The sequence below is a fragment of the Ostrinia furnacalis genome, unplaced genomic scaffold (assembly GCF_004193835.3).
Source record: "Ostrinia furnacalis isolate ACB-3 unplaced genomic scaffold, ASM419383v2 OfSCF7361, whole genome shotgun sequence".
Classification (NCBI taxonomy): domain Eukaryota; kingdom Metazoa; phylum Arthropoda; class Insecta; order Lepidoptera; family Crambidae; genus Ostrinia; species Ostrinia furnacalis.
The window spans coordinates 30,739-50,446 of NW_021137600.1; the positions used below are offsets into that span (position 1 = coordinate 30,739).

The 19,708-nt window shown below is 38.1% G+C and overlaps 3 protein-coding genes across 3 annotated transcripts in view; 1 reads left to right on the forward strand and 2 right to left on the reverse strand.

The window, feature by feature from the left end:
* Positions 1 to 3,430: 3,430 nt before the first annotated feature.
* On the reverse strand, positions 3,431 to 4,915 carry LOC114364184 (cytochrome b-c1 complex subunit 1, mitochondrial). Its single transcript, XM_083287620.1, has one exon. The coding sequence runs from the start codon at positions 4,820 to 4,822 to the stop codon at positions 3,431 to 3,433; it is 1,392 nt and encodes a 463-aa protein (XP_083143746.1). The 5' UTR covers positions 4,823 to 4,915.
* A 724-nt stretch (positions 4,916 to 5,639) lies between these two features.
* On the reverse strand, positions 5,640 to 7,031 carry LOC114364185 (mast cell protease 1A-like). Its single transcript, XM_028320207.1, has 2 exons — positions 6,819 to 7,031; positions 5,640 to 6,401 (listed from the first exon to the last, which is right to left on the reverse strand). Exons 1-2 carry the CDS (start codon positions 7,029 to 7,031, stop codon positions 5,640 to 5,642), a joined length of 975 nt encoding a protein of 324 aa, XP_028176008.1.
* A 5,451-nt stretch (positions 7,032 to 12,482) lies between these two features.
* Positions 12,483 to 19,708, forward strand: part of LOC114364186 (sodium channel protein 60E-like) — a 31,041-nt gene continuing 23,815 nt past the window's right edge. Inside the window, exons 1-3 of the mRNA XM_028320208.1 lie at positions 12,483 to 12,690; positions 16,218 to 16,410; positions 17,493 to 17,712. Of these exons, the coding sequence (XP_028176009.1) occupies positions 12,501 to 12,690; positions 16,218 to 16,410; positions 17,493 to 17,712 (603 nt within the window). The 5' untranslated portion in view covers positions 12,483 to 12,500. The remainder of the gene's footprint in view (positions 12,691 to 16,217; positions 16,411 to 17,492; positions 17,713 to 19,708) is intronic.

Here is a 19,708-nt window from a genome sequence, read left to right on the forward strand (position 1 = left end):
CGGCAGTTTTCGTTACGTGGCTACAAAATGTTGGAACAATATACCCCCACCAATCCGGAACTCTTTGACAGGATATGCTTTCAAAACCAGATTCAAGGCTTATCTTATTGAGCGTCAAAAACTGATGTAGTTCTGCACGTAACAATTTTGGGGACTGTTTGCACGTATCTACTGTTGGTATCTGATCTTGTGCCTTGTTATTCTTATTATCATTGTCATGTTTATTGTTTCTGTCTTACTTAAACTTATGCCAAAATGTGTATGTGTCACCGTTGCTCAGTTGCGTATTGTTTTTTTAATGTTTACCTGCGCCTCTCCACCACTACAATCAGGCGACCACTGAAAACCAGCGTCGTGGTGCTACGCACTGCGGCATTATGCTGAGTGGAAGCCTATTTGGCATAATTTTTAAATTAATTTTTTTATCGTATTAATATTTCTGTAATTTGTTGTTCTAGTGTGCCAAATAAATGTATTTTCTTTCTTCTTTCTTTCTTTCTATTCTGGTCTCAGTTTCAAATTTAGTTTAAGCGTCATCAACATTTGCTTTCATGGAAGAATATTTTGCGATGCCTATTTGGAAGTGCTCGCACACGTTACTGCAAAAACAGCTAAAAGTTTGTATAGAGTCAAGCAAGTCAAAATGGAGTATCCAGTTTCAATGGAGTGTATGTGTTACGGTCAAAGTGATAAATGTGAAAATTATGAATAATCGCCGGTTATTATGAATAATTACCGCATGATTTGGTAAATGTGATTAATATGAGGTCATTTATGTGTGTATAAAACTAAATAGGCGGCTTAGGGGTGGCCCAAGGGCCACCCCCGCCGCACCTTAACCTATTTTTCACTTTAAATCAAACATTATGTTATAGGCATCATGGAAAAGTAATAATTATGCAAGAAACATTCCAAACTCATTATGCCAAATTATATTAATATATGATATCAAAACGTTCAAAAGTTTGGCTGTACATGAGCACGTACACAAGATGTTGTTCTCTTTTATGAAATTTGATAGTACTAAGGTTGAATTATTAAATAATCACTGTTAAATGTGATTAATTTATCACTTTTACCGCTACTGTCGGGAATTATTCATAATAACCGGTTATTATTAATAATTTTCAATTTATCACATTAACCGTAACATATGCATTTGCCTGCACTTAGTGTATTTGTAAAATGCCTTTATATGGCAGTAAGTTTTGCTGGTTAGTCGATATTAACTTTTCCATTTTCTTCGTAAACCCAGGGAAATGATACACAGGGAAGTGAGATTTTATATGTATTTTGCCAAAATCATGAATTATATAAACTTCATATCAAATTTAATATTATCAGTCAATGGACGCAAGCGAGTTTGACAATATTGTTTCATAATTGCCCAAAAATAATATAAAATACTGTTATAAATACGTAACAGATGAGTGAGAAGTTGTCTGGCCCAGACACGACAGACGATGATAACAGCGTAGCTGCGTCTAACTGACTGACGATTTGGGCGAAATAAACGTTTCACTAGGCGAACTTAACTGCATACTTAAATACATAAGAACGACAACGTGGCTTACCCTTTGTTTTGTTACAGATTTTAACGTGTTTATAGGTGGCAGGGAAGTGATACTTAATTCGTGTCACCTTTGTTCAGCAATCAAAAAATTATGTAAATAGGGAATTCAAACATAATCCATGTAGGTTAAATGAAAGATACACTAATGGTTACTTTCAATACAATGTTATTTTTGACTAATTACATTTTCATATATTTTTTATTGTGATTTACATCATGAATTCTGGAATGTCACCCCACAGGGAAATGATAATTTTTCCCATTTGAAGCCACTTTTGTCTGGGATGTTTTTATTAAAACGTGTTGAAATTCAGTGACCAAGTACTATGTGAGTTAAACTTTATTAATACCCTAAAACGAAAACTATTGATTGGTAATTTAAGGAGCTGCAAGTTGAGCCCCGTAAAATTCCCTGATTTGTAGAACTACCCTATTATAAATGCGAAAGTAACTCTGTCTGTCTGTCTCGCTTTCACGCTTAAACCACTGAACCGATTTTGATGATTTTGGTATATAGTTTGAGTCCCGGGAAAGGACATAGGATAGTTTTTATCTCGGTTTTTGAAACAGGGACGCGCGCGATAAAAATTTTCTGTGACAGACAAAATTCCACGCGGGCGAAGCCGCGGGCGGAAAGCTAGTCTCACTATAAACTTCAGATTTGAAAAATGCAGGCAAAAGGTAAATGAGATGTCTGTTGATGGAATCCACCTTCATTCTCTAATGTAATTTTCCTCGCACATCCCATTGCGTGGTGTCGCTTCACAAGAGCCTATAAGACTGGGAGACCGCAATATACTCGTAGTATTTCTAAGCCTCAAAAATAATGTCTTTTATTCCGGTCGGTAATTGTCGGCGCAATGCCAAGTCAGCCTCGGGAAGGGTTGCCAGCGTTTGGATAAATTAATAAAAAATATGTCTACTCTTTATTTATTTAGGTATTTTAGAGCAAAATCAAACGCGACACGAGCGGTGTCGTTGCGTGGTCTTACATAGAAATATCTGTGCTGCGCGGCGTATTTAAAAGATTAAAATTATTACGAGGAGTCTACGATATCAAAACGATTGTATGAAAGTTACAAAAGACACCAGTGAATTAATTCAATTTTCCTTTACCGCTGTTGAGTCACACAAAAAGGAACCAAGAATAACTCGGCTCTAGAATAATTTTAAGATAAAATAATTCATAGATTAAAATGCTAAAGCTATAAAGAAAGGATAATAATAACGAGTCGTTCTAGTCTCATCTTTGTACCAATTTACTCGAAATACGTTAGGTACACTCATATTATTAAGATTCATACCACTTAGTAGGTAGATACTTTAGGAGTAGTGAATACCATTAATTAGACCTTTAAAAAAAGATAAACCACATTTTGTATGAAAAGGTCTCACTGGAAAACGATTTCTCCTATGGTTGTGGTTGCAGACACAAGTAAGTATGTAGTAAACAATAAATTATGGTTACTTAAGCGTGTAACAACCCTACATGGTGTCGTAGATCGACAAACTTCAACTGGCAAGCGTCCTTGTGCATTACGATGTGCCATTTACACCGGCCGTTGATTAGATTTAGCGCCATCCCTGAGATATAAACAACCTTACATTCATACAATTTTGTAATAGGTTAGTTAGTAGGTACGTTATGTTTTAGATTTTTCTTACAGATTCGCCCGCGATTTACCTACCGGTTTGTTGAATACGGAGGCTTTATCACGCGTGAGTTACTGAGTTGTTGGATCATTAAAACTAAACTCATATATTTAAATATAAGTTGCAACAGTCCTTCCAGGTAGGCAGGCGGTATGAATTATGAAAATAGATAAAATAAAAACGACTTTATTTTAAATTACAATTTTAAAGTCTTAGCCAGTACTGACCAGCCCTTATTCTAGTATATTCGGGCAAACCTTCAACTGGCCCAATAGCGGCCACGGCAGGGCAACGATCGTAAATGTATTTGTCCATTACAGCCTTTAAGCCCTGCTGCTCAATACCCTTCAATTCATGGAACATGTCATCTAAGCCACTTCTCCCACAAGAGTACATAGTCTGTAGCCCGAGATCATGGCAAGACCGCATATTACCCTCAATATTCTTGGCAAACTGCAACTTTAATTGGTTTACTGCCCTTTCCACGTCGTAAAATTGTGTCGTGACACACAAATGCATCCATGCATTCTGGATGTTATGCAGCATATCCTCTACATCCATTTTGCGAGCAACAAAATATATCCCCCACAGACCCACGTCGCGGTATGGGATATAGAATGATTCAAAATATTCACAGATGTCCTCTGTAGCCGCAGCTTGAGCTAATGGAAACCCATTTTTTGTGCCGCCTCCTTGGCCCTTTCTCCAAGTGCCAATCATATTTTTCGCTGTCAATAGCTGCATGTAGTCAGGACTGTTGTAGCCAGACACTTCAAAAGCGACAGCCACGTGGGCAAAAGGCATGGAGTCGTCACGAAACAGCACCTGAGATCCTGTAAAGCGGGTGGGACCTTCTTCTGACTCACAGCAGGGATCTCCAACCATGTGGCCTAATTTCGCTTGGGCATAACAAACCATATTCTCGTGGTGAATATTCCCTACGCCAATGAGAGCCAGTTTATATGGTTGGTAGTGTTCACAGAGGAATGCTGTCGTATAGAATTTATCAAAACGTTCAATATTCTCAGAGGTTCCGATGACACGTTTAGCCAAAGGTGTACCTTGGAATGCTGTAGCGTGGAGGTAGTCAAAAAGAACAGCTCTTGGGTCCCGGTCTGCATCCATCAACTCTAATTGCATGTTCATCTTTTCCACTTCAACATCACATTCATTCAGTGCTAAATCGGCGATGACATTAGACAAAATACCCACCATGACTGGGACATTATCTGTTAGGCATTTCGCTGAGAATACTTGAATCTCTCGTGACGTGTACGCCGTCATCTTCGCCCCCATACATCTCAGTAGCTCCTGGAGTTGGCATCTGTTCATGGAGTTGAAACCTTTGTATGCCATGTGTTCTACAAAATGTGTTATTCCGTTGTTGCATGCGGTTTCAAACCGGGAACCAGCTTCGATGAACAATGCGACGCCAGCGACTGACGAAGCGTTGGTCTCGGTGGCGACTCGAACTCCATTGTCGAGGATAGTGAGCTTGGTGTTACTTGGCACTGGCGACGGGTGACATACACAAGAACATAGTCTGGTTGGCAGTCTAACCACGTTTGAAAATGAACACAGTATTTTTCTAATCATATTACCAATTCCAACTTTTGTTTTAATTTAAACTTGTTTTATGTACAAATTGATCGATAGTAAATAAATATTTTTAAAAATATCAATGCTGTCAAATTTGATTACTTAGTCAAAAAAAATGTCTGATATTTTATAGGTTTTTTAAAATCTTTGGTCGTAGGTCGTAGCATCCAAAAAATAATGTAAAGTACAAATACCAACAAACCTACTAACTTTGACTTACATAAAGATTTATTAAAATCTTTTAAGTTCTTGCCCAAACTTAATAACTTTGATAAACTCAAAATGACTAGAATCGTCATGAATGAATGTAGGTAAGCAATAACTAAATCAGACCTTTAGTGACATCTATGAGCAACTTAAATCATTTCTATATTCATGATTTCAGTGTGTTCCCAGTTCCCAGGTTCGCAGAATAACCAAAGTTGTGCTTGTGAAGGGACGCTTTTCAGCTAGATGGCGCTAGCGCGCAGCACTCACAACCGTCTCCATGGCAACTAAGGCCTCGTATTCACTGGAGTACAAATGTCCCAAAACAATCTTTCTACAGCAATATGATGAAAAAAGGTCAGCAGCAGCAGGATTAGAACCCAACGTAAATAACTTTAACTCTCATATCAATCACATACTGAAGTAGGTAAGGCAAAACGGAAAAAATAAAATGTACAAAACATATAATTGCGTCAACAAGCAAGAAAATGACTTTGATAAAATCGTAAGTCGTAAATTCGATTTACGATGATTTTTATTTTGCCCGGTGCCTACATATTTGAAAGTACGTAACATAAAGTTATTAATAAAATTAAGTAATGTCGGTTCATGAGTTTATTCTGACATGATGTGATTCCTTGGTGATGACATCATTTATCCAGATCAAATATGGACTAACCGGAGTATGTATTGTTATAGAAGAACCGAAGTCACCACTGGCAACTGCAACAATTTTTCCATCAAAGAATAGTGGACCTCCAGAGTCGCCAGGAAGGGGTTGGTGATGTTTGTTCGAACATTTGGGCGCCACACAAACACCGGGATTCCAAGTATAATCGATCGTAGGACAAATTATAACCACGCCCATGCCGACTTGCAATGGTTTCATGTTGTCCTTTTCCATGTTCTGCTTATTATACATGTGCTCTTTTTCATGAGTCAAGCCGAAACCAGCGTATCGAACTTCAAACCCAATCAACCCTTTGTAATCCACCGCCGACAATTTTCCTGGGGATACCGGAACCTTCTCGACCAAAGCCAGCCCGATATCGTTGACCAGCATAACTGGGGGCGTCAGCATTATTTTGTAATTGGGATGTGGAAACATTTTAATTACTTGATTAATAGAATCAGTTGCGTTACGTTCTACCGTCATATCTCCATATCTAATCACCTGTACTGCCGGAACAAGGCAATGTGCTGCTGACAAAACCCAATTCGCGGTAACAAGGGATCCTGAGCACACCCTGTATATTTTCCAATTTATATTAAGCTGGCGATATGTCTCAAGAGAAACCACGTAAGGAAATTCATTATTAACATCAGGTGTCCCGTGGATCACCCTTAAAGCGGCCGAAACCTTTGCTGACTGGTACACACATAATATCACGTTATAAATCCAAAATACCAACATAATACGCTGTCGTTTCATTTCAAAAATAATAAGAAAAAGGTAAACAAACTACTCTTAAGGATCAGAGGTGAGAGTGCTTTTTTAAAAGTAATGTATGGCACCAGCAGACATCGATTTATTACATAACCGAAACCAATAATTCCACAAATCAAATGAACGTAATAAAGAAATATGCCTATGGCAGAAATAATGATATAGGTCACAAATATCACAGTCCCTGAACCGAGAGAACGTCCGTCACAGCCAAGCGCTCGAGCAAAGTGTCGCGGTGCGCGGGGCGGCCGGTTTCTCGTGCCTTCCCTCTCTAAGACAGAGACAACAGGATCGAACGATATGACGTCACGCTGACGTAGCGGGTGTTATTTCTAAGACGGCCGTTCCTGATCGTGCGGCGTCCTCGACCGCTGCCTGCTCCCCATCAGCCACGGCTTCTTCCGCGCGCAGCATAACCTCCCCGACGTTTGAAAACTGATCTGCGCAGCTCGGACCCGCCAAAGGCTGGTCATCGCAGCCCTGGTCCGCAGGAAGCTGATGCTCGGAGCCCTGAGGTGCAGCTTGAGGCTGACCCTCACCAGGTTGGTTCATCCATGTTCGGTTCCATGGTTATCATCTGGAATGTCAGTGGTATATGTTCAATGTATGACAGTTACAAGGAACCAAAGTGAAACCGTCGTTTCTTGAAGTTAAAATTCACAAATGTTAGTCGGTTCCATGGTAATCATCTGGAATGTCAGTGGTGTAAGTTCAATGTATGACAGTTTACAAGGAACCAAAGTGAAACCGTCGTTTCTTGAAGTTAAAATTCACAAATGTTAGAAAGATCACAGCCTTTTAGCACAATCCCATGCGTGCACTCATGTGATTGCGATAAGAGACCCAAACTGACGTTCAAATTAACTAAACTCAGATAGTGAATAATAAAATAAAAACAATTAGTGAAAGAAAATTACTAGTCCTACGAATAATAGCTCCGGAATGCTATTATCCGTAGATTAGTTAGAACAGTAAGCACAAAAGAGGCCCAAAGTTTGCATAATGTGCTTACTAACCCGTCGCCGTCAGCAGAGGCCATATTTGAATGCCAACACTACACCTTGGGTATTAAAACTGGGTTTTTCGATGCAGAACCCAGCCAGCAACTCCAAGTCATAGCGGTGATGCGCCAGCGCCCGTTTAAACTTGTATGGGCAGCACGTTCACTTCAAAATACACGCTCGGCCTTCCTCTGCACATCAAATATCAAAAATTATGCACATATTCGTCAGGATCGTCTTCTTCGATGTTCGCTCGCGAACCGAACATTGCTCGTTCGTTCGCCGAACGCTCGCCGCTCCCTCCGGCCACGCCACCCGCGGGCAATGTCCGTGAGTATACAAGGGTAGATAAGAAAAGAAAGACAAAAGTTACAGGACCTTGTTTGTAGCAAACTAGACAAAGCACCAATATTCCTGTTCACTACGTCCTCCCTGGTAGTTGCTGCTCCTGCTCCACGCCCCCGGGGCCACCGCATCCACAGGAATGCGCCGCTCGGAATCCAGCAAAGGCAGCGCACGACACTCAGAGTCGGGGCGCGATATTGTCAAACCACACATGTAATGCAATAAATGATTTGATTTGATTTGATTTGGAGACGACGAAGACGTGGGAAGGTTACCCACTACATAATTATTTTGTTTGGTCAAACCAAAATTTTTATTAAGACATGGTCTTGTGATCCATCACGAAAACCACAACAACCATCGCGATGCTTACAAGATTTTGAAAAGTCGTCACGTACGAAGTTGATTCGACCTCCTGACTTCCGATTTCTCGCATCAAACGATAAGCCGGGATTCTATTAAAATAAAATTAAAACGCTTCAAAACTGATTCAGAATTTAACGAAATGTCCGACCGCTGTCAACAGAAAATATCAAGGGGTACATTTGCACTAATGCGGGTAATTGTTATTGAGCTGGGATTTGACTCTGAGCAAAAAACCCACACTTGAAGACCGTCTCCCACTCGAATCCCCAAAACTGCTTTTGAAAGCAAGAATCGACAAAATGACCAATACAAAACGTGCAATATTTATTACTAGGCTTGTTCTTACTCGGACACGGATCTGTGACGGATCGCTCCGAACTTGTACAATTGGTCGAATGTAGTTAGTTCATTTTCGTACACCGATTTTTTTTAATCAGATCGGACGAAAAACGTCTTTATTACTATTACCTTTAAGTGCAATGTCGCAAAATACTCGCAACACACTCACAGAGCCGAATCCATCTCGCACGCGCGCGCTTGTCACCAATTTAACGTCTCGTTCACACTTATTTATTCGTGATCGGGTGTACTAAAGTGAAACTAAAGGAATTGCTTCCTATTAGTTCATAGTACATGTACTACACAAGCCTATTTATTATCCTCCCATCATCCGGTGTCGACGGTGACGGTTTTGCAGTCGCGTCGCGCTGTAGGACCGCACTCTCCGTATTTAGTTTCCTTTGGGCAGCGCCACCCTTTTTATGGCCCATCCTGCCGCAAATGAGACACGTAACAATTCCATCACAAACAAGCTCCAGAAAAATATTGGACGGTGTCACTTACAGTTGCAATCCACCCTCAAACGACAATNAGGGCCCTCAGGGACTTTTTTATCACTATATTTGCTGGCAAAGAAATGTTTTGTGAAAAAGGCCGGAGTAAAGACGATTTTTTTTGACGCCTTTACAACAAAATGCTGAATTTGAATATGGTTTCTGTTTTAAGTGGTTTTAAACTTAATCTATTAGGTAGTAGTGTACTCGTATGTTTTAACGTCGAACGTCTAACGTGTTTAAGCGCTTAAAGAAATAGCAGGAGGAAGGTGAATTTACATTAATTTAAAATGAAAAGAATCAAGAGTCCAATAAGTTTTAACAAAAAAAAATTACAAGAAAAATAACAGTTTATATAATTATGACAGTGCTTTTAAATTACCTTTTGCTCAAGTTACCTTATAACTTGCCATGTACAGACTACAGCACATGGCATAAAGCTAAACACCATGGCGTCTAATTTCTTTGTAATACGGGTTATTTTACAACAAAAATGTAGAGTCTGTGGTCGGCTGTACACTGAATCCCGTCATTTTATAAGCAGATGGTACTGCTCGAGGCAGCAAGTTGGGAACTGCCAATATTGGTTGTAATTTATTACTTTCCGATGTCCAGGCTTCTTTGTCCAGGCTCTGGGTTTATGGCACAGTATAAGTGAGATTTATGGGCACCATTCCGTGCCTTACACAGTACATTGAATAGCACATTTTTTATTTTACACCGAAGAAGGGGTTCCGTAAATTCTGGTTGAAAAATCGCAATTATTTGTTTCGCCGCCGCCTGGTGTGAAAACCGCTTTAGTGCCTTTTCACACGTTCCGGTTGCCGGCTATCCGGCGCCGGGTACCCGGTGGTGAAGTGTATGGGCATGGTACGGAGCTTTCACATGTTCCGGCGTAATTAATCCGGCATGCCCATACATTCACGACCGGGTACCCGGCGCCGGATAGCCGGCAACCGGAACGTGTGAAAAGGCACTAAAGCGGTTTTCACACCAGGCGGCGGCGAAACAAATAATTGCGATTTTTCAACCAGAATTTACGGAACCCCTTCTTCGGTGTAAAATAAAAAATGTGCTATTCAATGTACTGTGTAAGGCACGGAATGGTGCCCATAAATCTCACTTATACTGTGCCATAAACCCAGAGCCTGGACAAAGAAGCCTGGACATCGGAAAGTAATAAATTACAACCAATATTGGCAGTTCCCAACTTGCTGCCTCGAGCAGTACCATCTGCTTATAAAATGACGGGATTCAGTGTACAGCCGACCACAGACTCTACATTTTTGTTGTAAAATAACCCGTATTACAAAGAAATTAGACGCCATGGTGTTTAGCTTTATGCCATGTGCTGTAGTCTGTACATGGCAAGTTATAAGGTAACTTGAGCAAAAGGTAATTTAAAAGCACTGTCATAATTATATAAACTGTTATTTTTCTTGTAATTTTTTTTTGTTAAAACTTATTGGACTCTTGATTCTTTTCATTTTAAATTAATGTAAATTCACCTTCCTCCTGCTATTTCTTTAAGCGCTTAAACACGTTAGACGTTCGACGTTAAAACATACGAGTACACTACTACCTAATAGATTAAGTTTAAAACCACTTAAAACAGAAACCATATTCAAATTCAGCATTTTGTTGTAAAGGCGTCAAAAAAAATCGTCTTTACTCCGGCCTTTTTCACAAAACATTTCTTTGCCAGCAAATATAGTGATAAAAAAGTCCCTGAGGGCCCTATCTCCGCATCAACCGAATTCTCTCGTGCTAATGACAATATCGCATGACTCTTTGTCTTTAGATACGCGGTTATTATTGAACGCAGCTTTGTTTATAAAACGACTTCATTTTGACTTCACTGCAAAATGGGTTGTCTTGTTTATTCTTTTAAGTGAGTGAAAAATATCTGAATGTATAGGTAGGTTAATCTATGATCTGAGGTTAATATTGATAGCTAAGATGGCTGCAAAAAAGTGTTTTTAATAAAAATCTCTGATAGCATACACAATCCTTCTTTTTATCGAATTTTGGAAAACGGTGATTAACAATAAAATTGGTAGGATGACTTACATCCTGACGTAAGAAGAGCTCGAAGTTAGCTAATAAGTTATGAGTTTTTCTGTTTCAATATATTAAGAAAGCTATAAAATGGAAAATTTCCCATCGCGTCGGAACGTTTCTCGAGTGGCACCGCATTAACTTTCCAGAGTCTTTACTTCAAACCCAAGCTCATTAATAAACAAAATTAATAAATTATTCAAGACGTAGCATGTAAGTCAATTTATAACGCAATATGTCACGGTGTTAATGAATGCTGGTAATATTAAATTGCGACGTCGCTCGGCATTGTGGCGCCTTATCGAGCGGTTTCATCTTTAGATTTGTTAAAATAAATTAAATAAATTAAATGAGCAGTGAATTGTTAATCTTTTAAACAAAAACGGAAAAGTATTGAACTGAGTTTTTATTAAATAAAACTATAAATTATTTAAAAAAAAATAGCGAGCTAAAGCTTTGTTTTTGGAATAAGTTATCACTTTTTATAAGCTACATAATAATGTACCTACACTGAAACAAGAAAAAAGGCTTGACGCTAACCTACTTCTCTAACCCTCTGTTTTTACTATAATTTTACAATACAAAACCCGTTCTCGTAACGTTACTTACTTAGTCAAACTTTGTTCAATAATTAGGGACAAGACCTTCCCAAAACAGGATATTAAAAAACAAGCAACTTAATTGCAAACTCATAAACTTCCGATGGGGATTCGGGGGGTTAATTTTGATGTCGCTCGATAAAGCCGGGGTATAATGGCGGGAGCATTTATCCCGGACGGGACCGCCGCAACCTTTTATTAAAAAGCCCCGGGACACCGCATCCCGGTTGAGAAATCTTTTTATAGGCGACGACGTACACGTTTTAAAATAGTTTTAAAGAAGCTTAATATTGTGTGCCACATTACGTAAAGTGTAGTAGACACGAGTAAATAGCACCCTGTTTATCATGAACGATTAAAAATTCATTTATATTTATGTCTTGATATTTGTAGGAATTAATTTAAGTATTTTGCTTATTTATGCGAATAAGAATTATCCTAATGGTAGACATTATTTTTGCATTTATTATATTTTAAGATGGCTACTGCTATCTACTAGCCATACAATGTTTAAGAAACGTTCTTTAGAACGAGTTCTTTACTTCTTTACAGGAGCACACTTGACTAGCTCACATTTTGTATGGAAAGGCCATTTTAAACCATTTTCGATTTTTTTTTTAAATACGAGTTGCACCATTTTACTTTAACTTTAACAAACGTCAAAAATCTATCAAACTCCATACAAAAAGGACCGGTTACTGTTATTGTTACGATTAAAATAAGGTCTACCAGCTACATAGTTATCTATTTTGTCTCTACAATATTTTAACCTACCTTTTCTTCCCCAGGTACATTTTCTTGGCGATCTACACGGCGGAGATGATAATAAAGTGCATCGCGAAGGGTTTCATACTGAACAAGTACACCTACCTGCGGAACCCTTGGAATTGGCTGGACTTCGTGGTGATCACGTCGGGGTATGCCACCATCGGAATGGAGGTGGGAAACCTGGCTGGCTTGAGGACGTTCAGGGTGCTTAGAGCTTTGAAGACTGTATCTATTATGCCAGGTGAGTTAAGGATTTTTTTCATCTTACATAACTAAACTTTATACGCTTTAAAAAGATTCCTTTAATCCAAAAATATCATAAGACTTTTTTACCCAGTCAGGGTTTCAAGCTAAATCCTCTAAGCATTTAGCTTCGCAAAGTATGGATATTTTTACAAATACTTTATCTTGCAGTTTGGAACTAAAGCGCTGAATATTTTTCTTGTATAATAAGGGTTTCTAATTTCATATCGACAGCCGCGTAGCTGATATCCTTTTCTAACGCGTCAATGACACTTTTTCGTAAAAAGGTTAACAGCCTGCAAACCGTTACAAAACTATATTTTGGACAATTAATCCATTAAAACGACAGGAATCCGGAGCTAACTAAATGTACTACGCCAAAAGCAACATAAAAGAAGTTCTAGGTATTTCCTCAAACCAATTAACAAGATTTAACGTCTCAATAATTATGCAGACAGAGATTTGATCGAAAACCGCAACTCCCCATCAAGGCGCGACAAAACGCGGATCATTAACACGTTCGCCGCGACGTTATCTCGCGACAAAAACACGAGTCCATAAAACGGGCCGTTAAAACGACGCGAATTCGCCAAATGTCCTGACTCGTGATGGCTGGGCCTAGGGCTGCCAAATTGCTTAATCATTTAACTAACCGTAACTATAACAATAACCGGTGTTTTTTGTATGGAGTTTGACCGATTTTTGACGTTTGTTAAAGTTAAAGTAAGATGGTGCAACTCAGCCTTAGTGTTTGTATGAGCTTTTACTCAATACTCATTACTAAATCGTTTATTTAATTACATGTTGCATTTAAAAATACTTATATGGAATATATTTACCTATAATTAAAAGGGGATAAAAACAATAGAGAGACTAAACCCGAAAAGTGCTCCTCGGTCTTGTACCAAATAAATAATATTTTCTCTGTTTTTTTCTTTACACATTTGACTTTTTTTTGCTCGTTTAATGAAGGCTTCATTTAAAATACAAAATGTTAACGTTGTTATCTCAAAATGAATCTGCCAACTACTAAATCGTAACTCTCAGTGGAGTTGCATGCAAAATTGCAGACCGCATTCTGTCTTCTATACATTGCAGTGATCACAGACTTCGTACAGAAACATTTTGTAGATCAATATTATGATTTGTTATCCTCTTCCATAATACTGTTCATTCTTGCATATTACTTGAAAACACAACTGGTTTTCAGCATAGAGTTATAAAAAAATGTGATTTAAAAAACAAAAGACTCTTTGAAAATGAACACCCCGTTCTAAAACAACACCTATTTCAGTTAAAAATATTGACACTCGAGCAATTCCTCGACTTAACTTCACGTAAAAATATAGCCCCTCAAATCCTTAGAGTGCCTACTTACATCCAAGTTTGTGGTGGACAAATCCTGAGAGCAGCCCGCTCTTTGAGGATTACAAGTTTGCAGAACTTTTGCTGAAGTTTAGACTGCTGGACATTGTGACAGGCTTTAATAAATTGTTTGAGAATCAAGCTAAGTAAGATAGGTTGGTAATTTTGTAAGTGTAAGATATTACAAGATTAATTAACTTAGGATTTTCTTATTTGCAGATACATTATGTATTTGTTTTATAGCTGAATAATGTTTGGTAGCTACCATGTCTAAATAAGCAGCACTTGTCATTGTTTATAGGCTTTAGAATTAAAATTAAATTGGCTAGAGCGATTTTAACGATTTTGTCAACCATTAACACTATCCTTTGGTAGCTAGCATCCTATACTTTGGTATTTTAAAAGTTTATTCTCATTTACTTTTTGATAGCCATGAAATTGCTAAGTAGTTCACAGAGTTAATGACGCGTCATAAGTCTACCTATGTTTTTTTAATTCCATACGTATTACAATTAGGAAACAAAAGATCGTCTACTAAAATTGTCATAAAAAGTACGTAGGTACATCAATTGACTGCAAACGTCAACAACCTCCCTATTTCCGTGACAGCCCTATGACAAGGGTACCGCCAAACGTTTAAATGTGTCTCTAATGCGTCCAAATTACAGTTTCTTGTGACCGAACGAATGAGCCATTACGCCTAGATTACAATCGTATCTAGAAAACGTTGGTAATTGTCAATAATTTAATATTTTGCGTGCGTTTGCAAAGGTCAACGCATAAATGACGCATTTTAGATTAAGTCGCACTAAACTAACTAATTAACCTGGCGAACTTAATACCGCCTACGTTCTTCAAAAATAATGTAGGATTCTAATGGTGAAAGACTTTTTCAAATCGCTCCAATAGTTTCCGAGCATATTCAATACAAACAAACAATTAAATCTTTTCTCTTTTATAATATTAGTGTAGAAAATAATATAATATATTTTATTGCAAAATAGCATTTATTACAAGCTGTGCTGAACTAAGTAGGTAATAAGTTACTGACACTAACAACAACCCATTGAAACGATTGCAAATGAACAAAAAAGAGTTGTACTAGTCTTGGACTCATACCTAATGCGCTAAATCTTCTAACTTTATTTTAAATTGCAATAAAGTCGGAAGGTACATAGGTACCTATTTGTACTACATCTAAGATATTTTTATTACCATTTAGCAATAATCTAAGGAATAATTAAACTAAAAGCAATCCCAGAAACGTCGTCTGAACGTAATGTCCCGGCCTACCCGGATCACTCATTTGCTAGATACCATCTCGCACCTTCGCTGAGTCAACGTTACGTAGCCGGATCACGATGCGTAAACCTTAGACATTTGCCCTTTGAGTAAATTAGAACCAGGGTAAATTGAATGCCGTAAAGACTCTGACAAACAGAGGACTTGGACGAGGAATAACTTTTCATATAAATTGACACAAAGTAAAAAACGCATAATATTACCTAATTCGTTTCCTCTTCGTAACCTCTTTATTTTAATTTCTATTTCGCAGCAAGTAGTACCATTAGCGTTATAAAAAAGGTTTTATTTATTTCTTTGTTAAATTGTTGTTTTATTTCTTCTAAAGTTTTTTTAATCCTGGCCATTTGCACCTCACGCCTTGGATTAAAGAAAAAAGCTAAAAACAAATGAAAGTCGCGTATAAAAAGAACAGCGCGCGCGGAGAATTACTCGATGATTAGTTAAGATCGTTGGCCGTCTAATTTGTAATTTAATTTGTGCGTGGGGCTGGCAATTATAAAGGTTTAAGGAGATAAGTAAATTGCTAAATTAGCTACACAAAAATTTACTGGTAACTGAAAGTTATTTAAACCACAGTTTAAACTAACAAACTGTAACAAATCCAGTTGGTTAAAAAAAACATTAATCCATTTTTCCTACCTTGTCTTGGACATTAAACATTATAGTTTTGCAGACACATATTTTATCAAAATACATAGAGTATTTTGGTACTTAATATCAGGATTAATCAATACAACGATAACTTCTAAACACACTACTAAACACAAACCACTAATACCTCAGAAGTAATTAAGTAAAAAAATAGTTATTGCTTCTACTTTTCCGTACTTTTTCTGACCAGCACCTCTGTTACAGGCCTGAAGACCATCATCAACGCACTGCTCCACTCCTTCAAACAGCTGGCGGAGGTCATGACCCTCACCATCTTCTGCCTTATGGTCTTCGCGCTGTTCGCCTTACAAGTCTACATGGGGGAGCTGAGGAACAAATGTGTGAGGAACCTCGTCGTGCCGCCTGGGGAGAATTACACAGATGAAATGTGGTCACAGTAAGTAAAGCTTAAAATGACGGCTTAATGTTGTTTTTGTTTAAAAATATAACATTCCTGTTACCCCTCTTACTAAGCTAAATGCTTGTGTTTATAAGTGGCTTCAATACAATAGTTCAGGGGTCGAAAGTGTATAGCAGCTTCCATAGGAAAGCGAGGTTAATTAAACCCACTACCCAGGATTCGCACAGACTCTCACAAATGTAGAAATCAGTAATTAGCCAATGGAATGAAGACGGAATCTATTTTGTCGAATAGCGTAAGGAACATCGTTCCCACCGTTTGTACTCTCTACTTAACAAGTAGTTTCATTTATTTTGTTCACTGCGCTCTATTAAAAGTAGAATTTACAAATTAAAGACGATGAAGATGAAGGATTTACTTACACGTAAATTAAGCTAAGTGAAAGAATTTCACCTCAAAATATTTGCAAGTTATGTTTCCAACACAAAGCAGCCATGTCCGTGGTTTCTGTGTGTAGCGCCATAACTAACATAGTTAATATTACTTAGTCTGTTACCTCGTTATCATAATTGCATAATCTTCATGCCATTAACATAAGATGCGACAATGCCAGTGGGATACGGTTCAGTGAATATATTACATATAGCACATTATTAATATATCTTGTAAGCGTCATCTAATAATGAGGAAATATATGTACATATTTTATGTTTCTAGATCGCGCTTTTTAATGCAATCATTATCAAAAGGCCCGTATTAAGACAATGTCTAAATGTTGATTTACACTCTTGCCCCAAAAATACTAGATTTGCCCCAAAAAATACTAGATGCCCAAAAAGATTCATTTCATAGAGATACCCGTTTAACATTTTTATACAGATAAATAAAATGAGTTAAATCAATTCAGGCAACCAACAACTTTCAACCTAAAAAAATCCACTGTTGAATAAAATATTTCTATAATGCCCGTATTCACAAATATAACTATGAGATCTCACAGTGCGCGTGGACGCATAGGGTGACACAAGAACCAATCACAGAGCTCTATTCAACGCTCGATTTGCTGCTTCACTTAAGGGAATACGGGCGTACTAAGTACTTCAACTTTAACTTCACAGGTGGATAGCAGACCCATCGAACTGGATAGTGGACGACGAAGACATCCCTATAATCTGCGGCAACCTGACAGGAGCGCGCCACTGCCCGCCTACGCACACCTGCCTCTGTGTGGGCCCAAACCCCAACCATGGGTACACCAACTTCGACAACTTCCTGTGGTCCATGCTCACCACCTTTCAACTCATCACGCTGGATTATTGGGAAAATGTGTATAATATGGTAAGAAACTTTACTTTTGGAGTTTTAAAATTTTAGCTATAGGAGCAGCTGGTGGGTTATGTAGGGCTCTATAAGCAAAGAGGGCAGGGCTTACCCATTAAACAAGAAAACAGTAGTCGGTGAGCCTGAGTTTGGTAACAAACTACCAATTTTTACAGCCTTTAGTTTTTAACTATTTCCAAAACACAAAAGACGTCCTCTAAGGTTTAGATTCTAATAATCAATTTGTAACGGAAGCTTTCCAAACGACACTTTTTAACATACGAAACAATACAAAAACGCTGGTAGACCAGTTACTTTCAACACAAACGAATTTATAACAATAGTTTTACTTTATTTGATTTCTTCTCTAACAAACCTAAATCCACAGCCAAAGCGTGACAACGACCAACAAATTCGGTCACGCGAGTCCCAACAACCAACTCGAATCCACCTCAATATTTAGATAGGTCTGCACATACGTTCCATCTAATCGAGAAGGTCCTGCCACAACAAAACCACTTGGAAGTGTAGACGTTTTGAGAGGAGAATTAATTAAGGGAACGGTAGCTCTTACATTATGAATACGCTTAGATACGACCGGACCAAAATTCATTTTGTAGACACACCCGACCCTCTAATCCTTAATAACAAGATGGCGAAACCACGAGATCATGACGGGCCAAAATCCTATTCCTTCATACAAAAACCCTAACGAGCACTTCAAGAAGAATCCAACAACCAATAGACACTAATTGGGGGCAATTATTTTTCCGTTAATGGCTCTAAAGAAATGTAAGACATATTTTCCTCGTCAATTTCTTAAGGGAAACTCTTGAAAAAATATTGTATTCTAGTTACAACCAAAGCTTCGGTCGTGTATTTTCGATTTCAAGGTAGGTAATAAACTATTCGATAGCTAGTAAGGATGACAATAACAAGTATAACTTCAAAAGTGTTATTTTATCTCGGACAAAGAGGTAAATAGAAATACAACATGAGTGAAGTTCTTTGAAATTTTGAGTTGACATGAGATTTGACTAAAAAAACAAGGTATATAATCGAAACATCAAAACATGACTAATAACCATCGTTTAAAACCTTATGTAATTCGAATTCAATATCATTAAATCTGCATCCCAGATTTGTACAGAATTATGCACCGACTTTGTTCTGCGTTTTAATGGCACCTTTCCATTTTCAACTTTTACTGCGATAAGTTTTTGCATATTTTACCTCTCCTTCATTTCCTCCTAAATAAAATGCGAGGATCGAGGCGAGGTAAAACTGATTTAACTTCAACAAGCAACTCAGAGAGCATGTTATACTATGTCTAAGATTAAGGAATAAGTAGCTAACATTATTACTAACCTTATTTAGGTAGTAATAATGTTAGCTACTTATTCCATTTTATTGTGTCTGATTGAGCCATGCCAGACGCCTACGGAGACATCGGAAACATATTAAGTCCCACACTCTTTATTCACAAACTGAATTCCGTATTTTTGGCTCTGTCGGATGCTGTTCAACGTGATAGAATGCTATCTTACCGATTTACAACCCACACAGGCAAAGAAGAAAAGGATTAAGTAACAGTTCCTAAAGTTGTTTTTGTAAGTTACGACCTTGTTATTTAAATTCAGCACATCTGGAATTGTTGCCACAATTAACGTAGTTCTCTTCTCGTCATCCGCACGTGATTCGTTACAATCCAGAGACAAAGCTGCAGTCTGAGCACACAGCTGCTCGTACAGTGCACCCGAGTTTTGTTTGCAGAACAATGCCGACACTCGTGTAAATTACTCGCGCAATATTTGAAGAGGGTATGAGGCGCAGTGTACCGAAGTACTCGGTTCACGGTGCAAATTCAGTTTGGAGACGAGCTTGAGAAACGGGGATATTTTATCTTGCTGCCGTAGAGCTGATTTAGGGTCTGCAAAATTGGGAAAGTAGATAAATGCGGCGACCATATTCATAAAGTGACTCAGTAAGTAGATCTCAGAAGTAATGTAACGGT

Excerpts from the sequence above, each read along its gene's own strand:
- LOC114364185 (XM_028320207.1), bottom strand. The coding sequence starts at position 7,031 with ATGAACCAACCTGGTGAGGGTCAGCCTCAAGCTGCACCTCAGGGCTCC. Across the intron at positions 6,402-6,818 it reads CCGCACGATCAGGAACGGCC|TCAGCAAAGGTTTCGGCCGC; the intron begins GTCTTAGAAATA and ends TGTGTGTACCAG.
- LOC114364184 (XM_083287620.1), bottom strand. The coding sequence starts at position 4,822 with ATGATTAGAAAAATACTGTGTTCATTTTCAAACGTGGTTAGACTGCCA.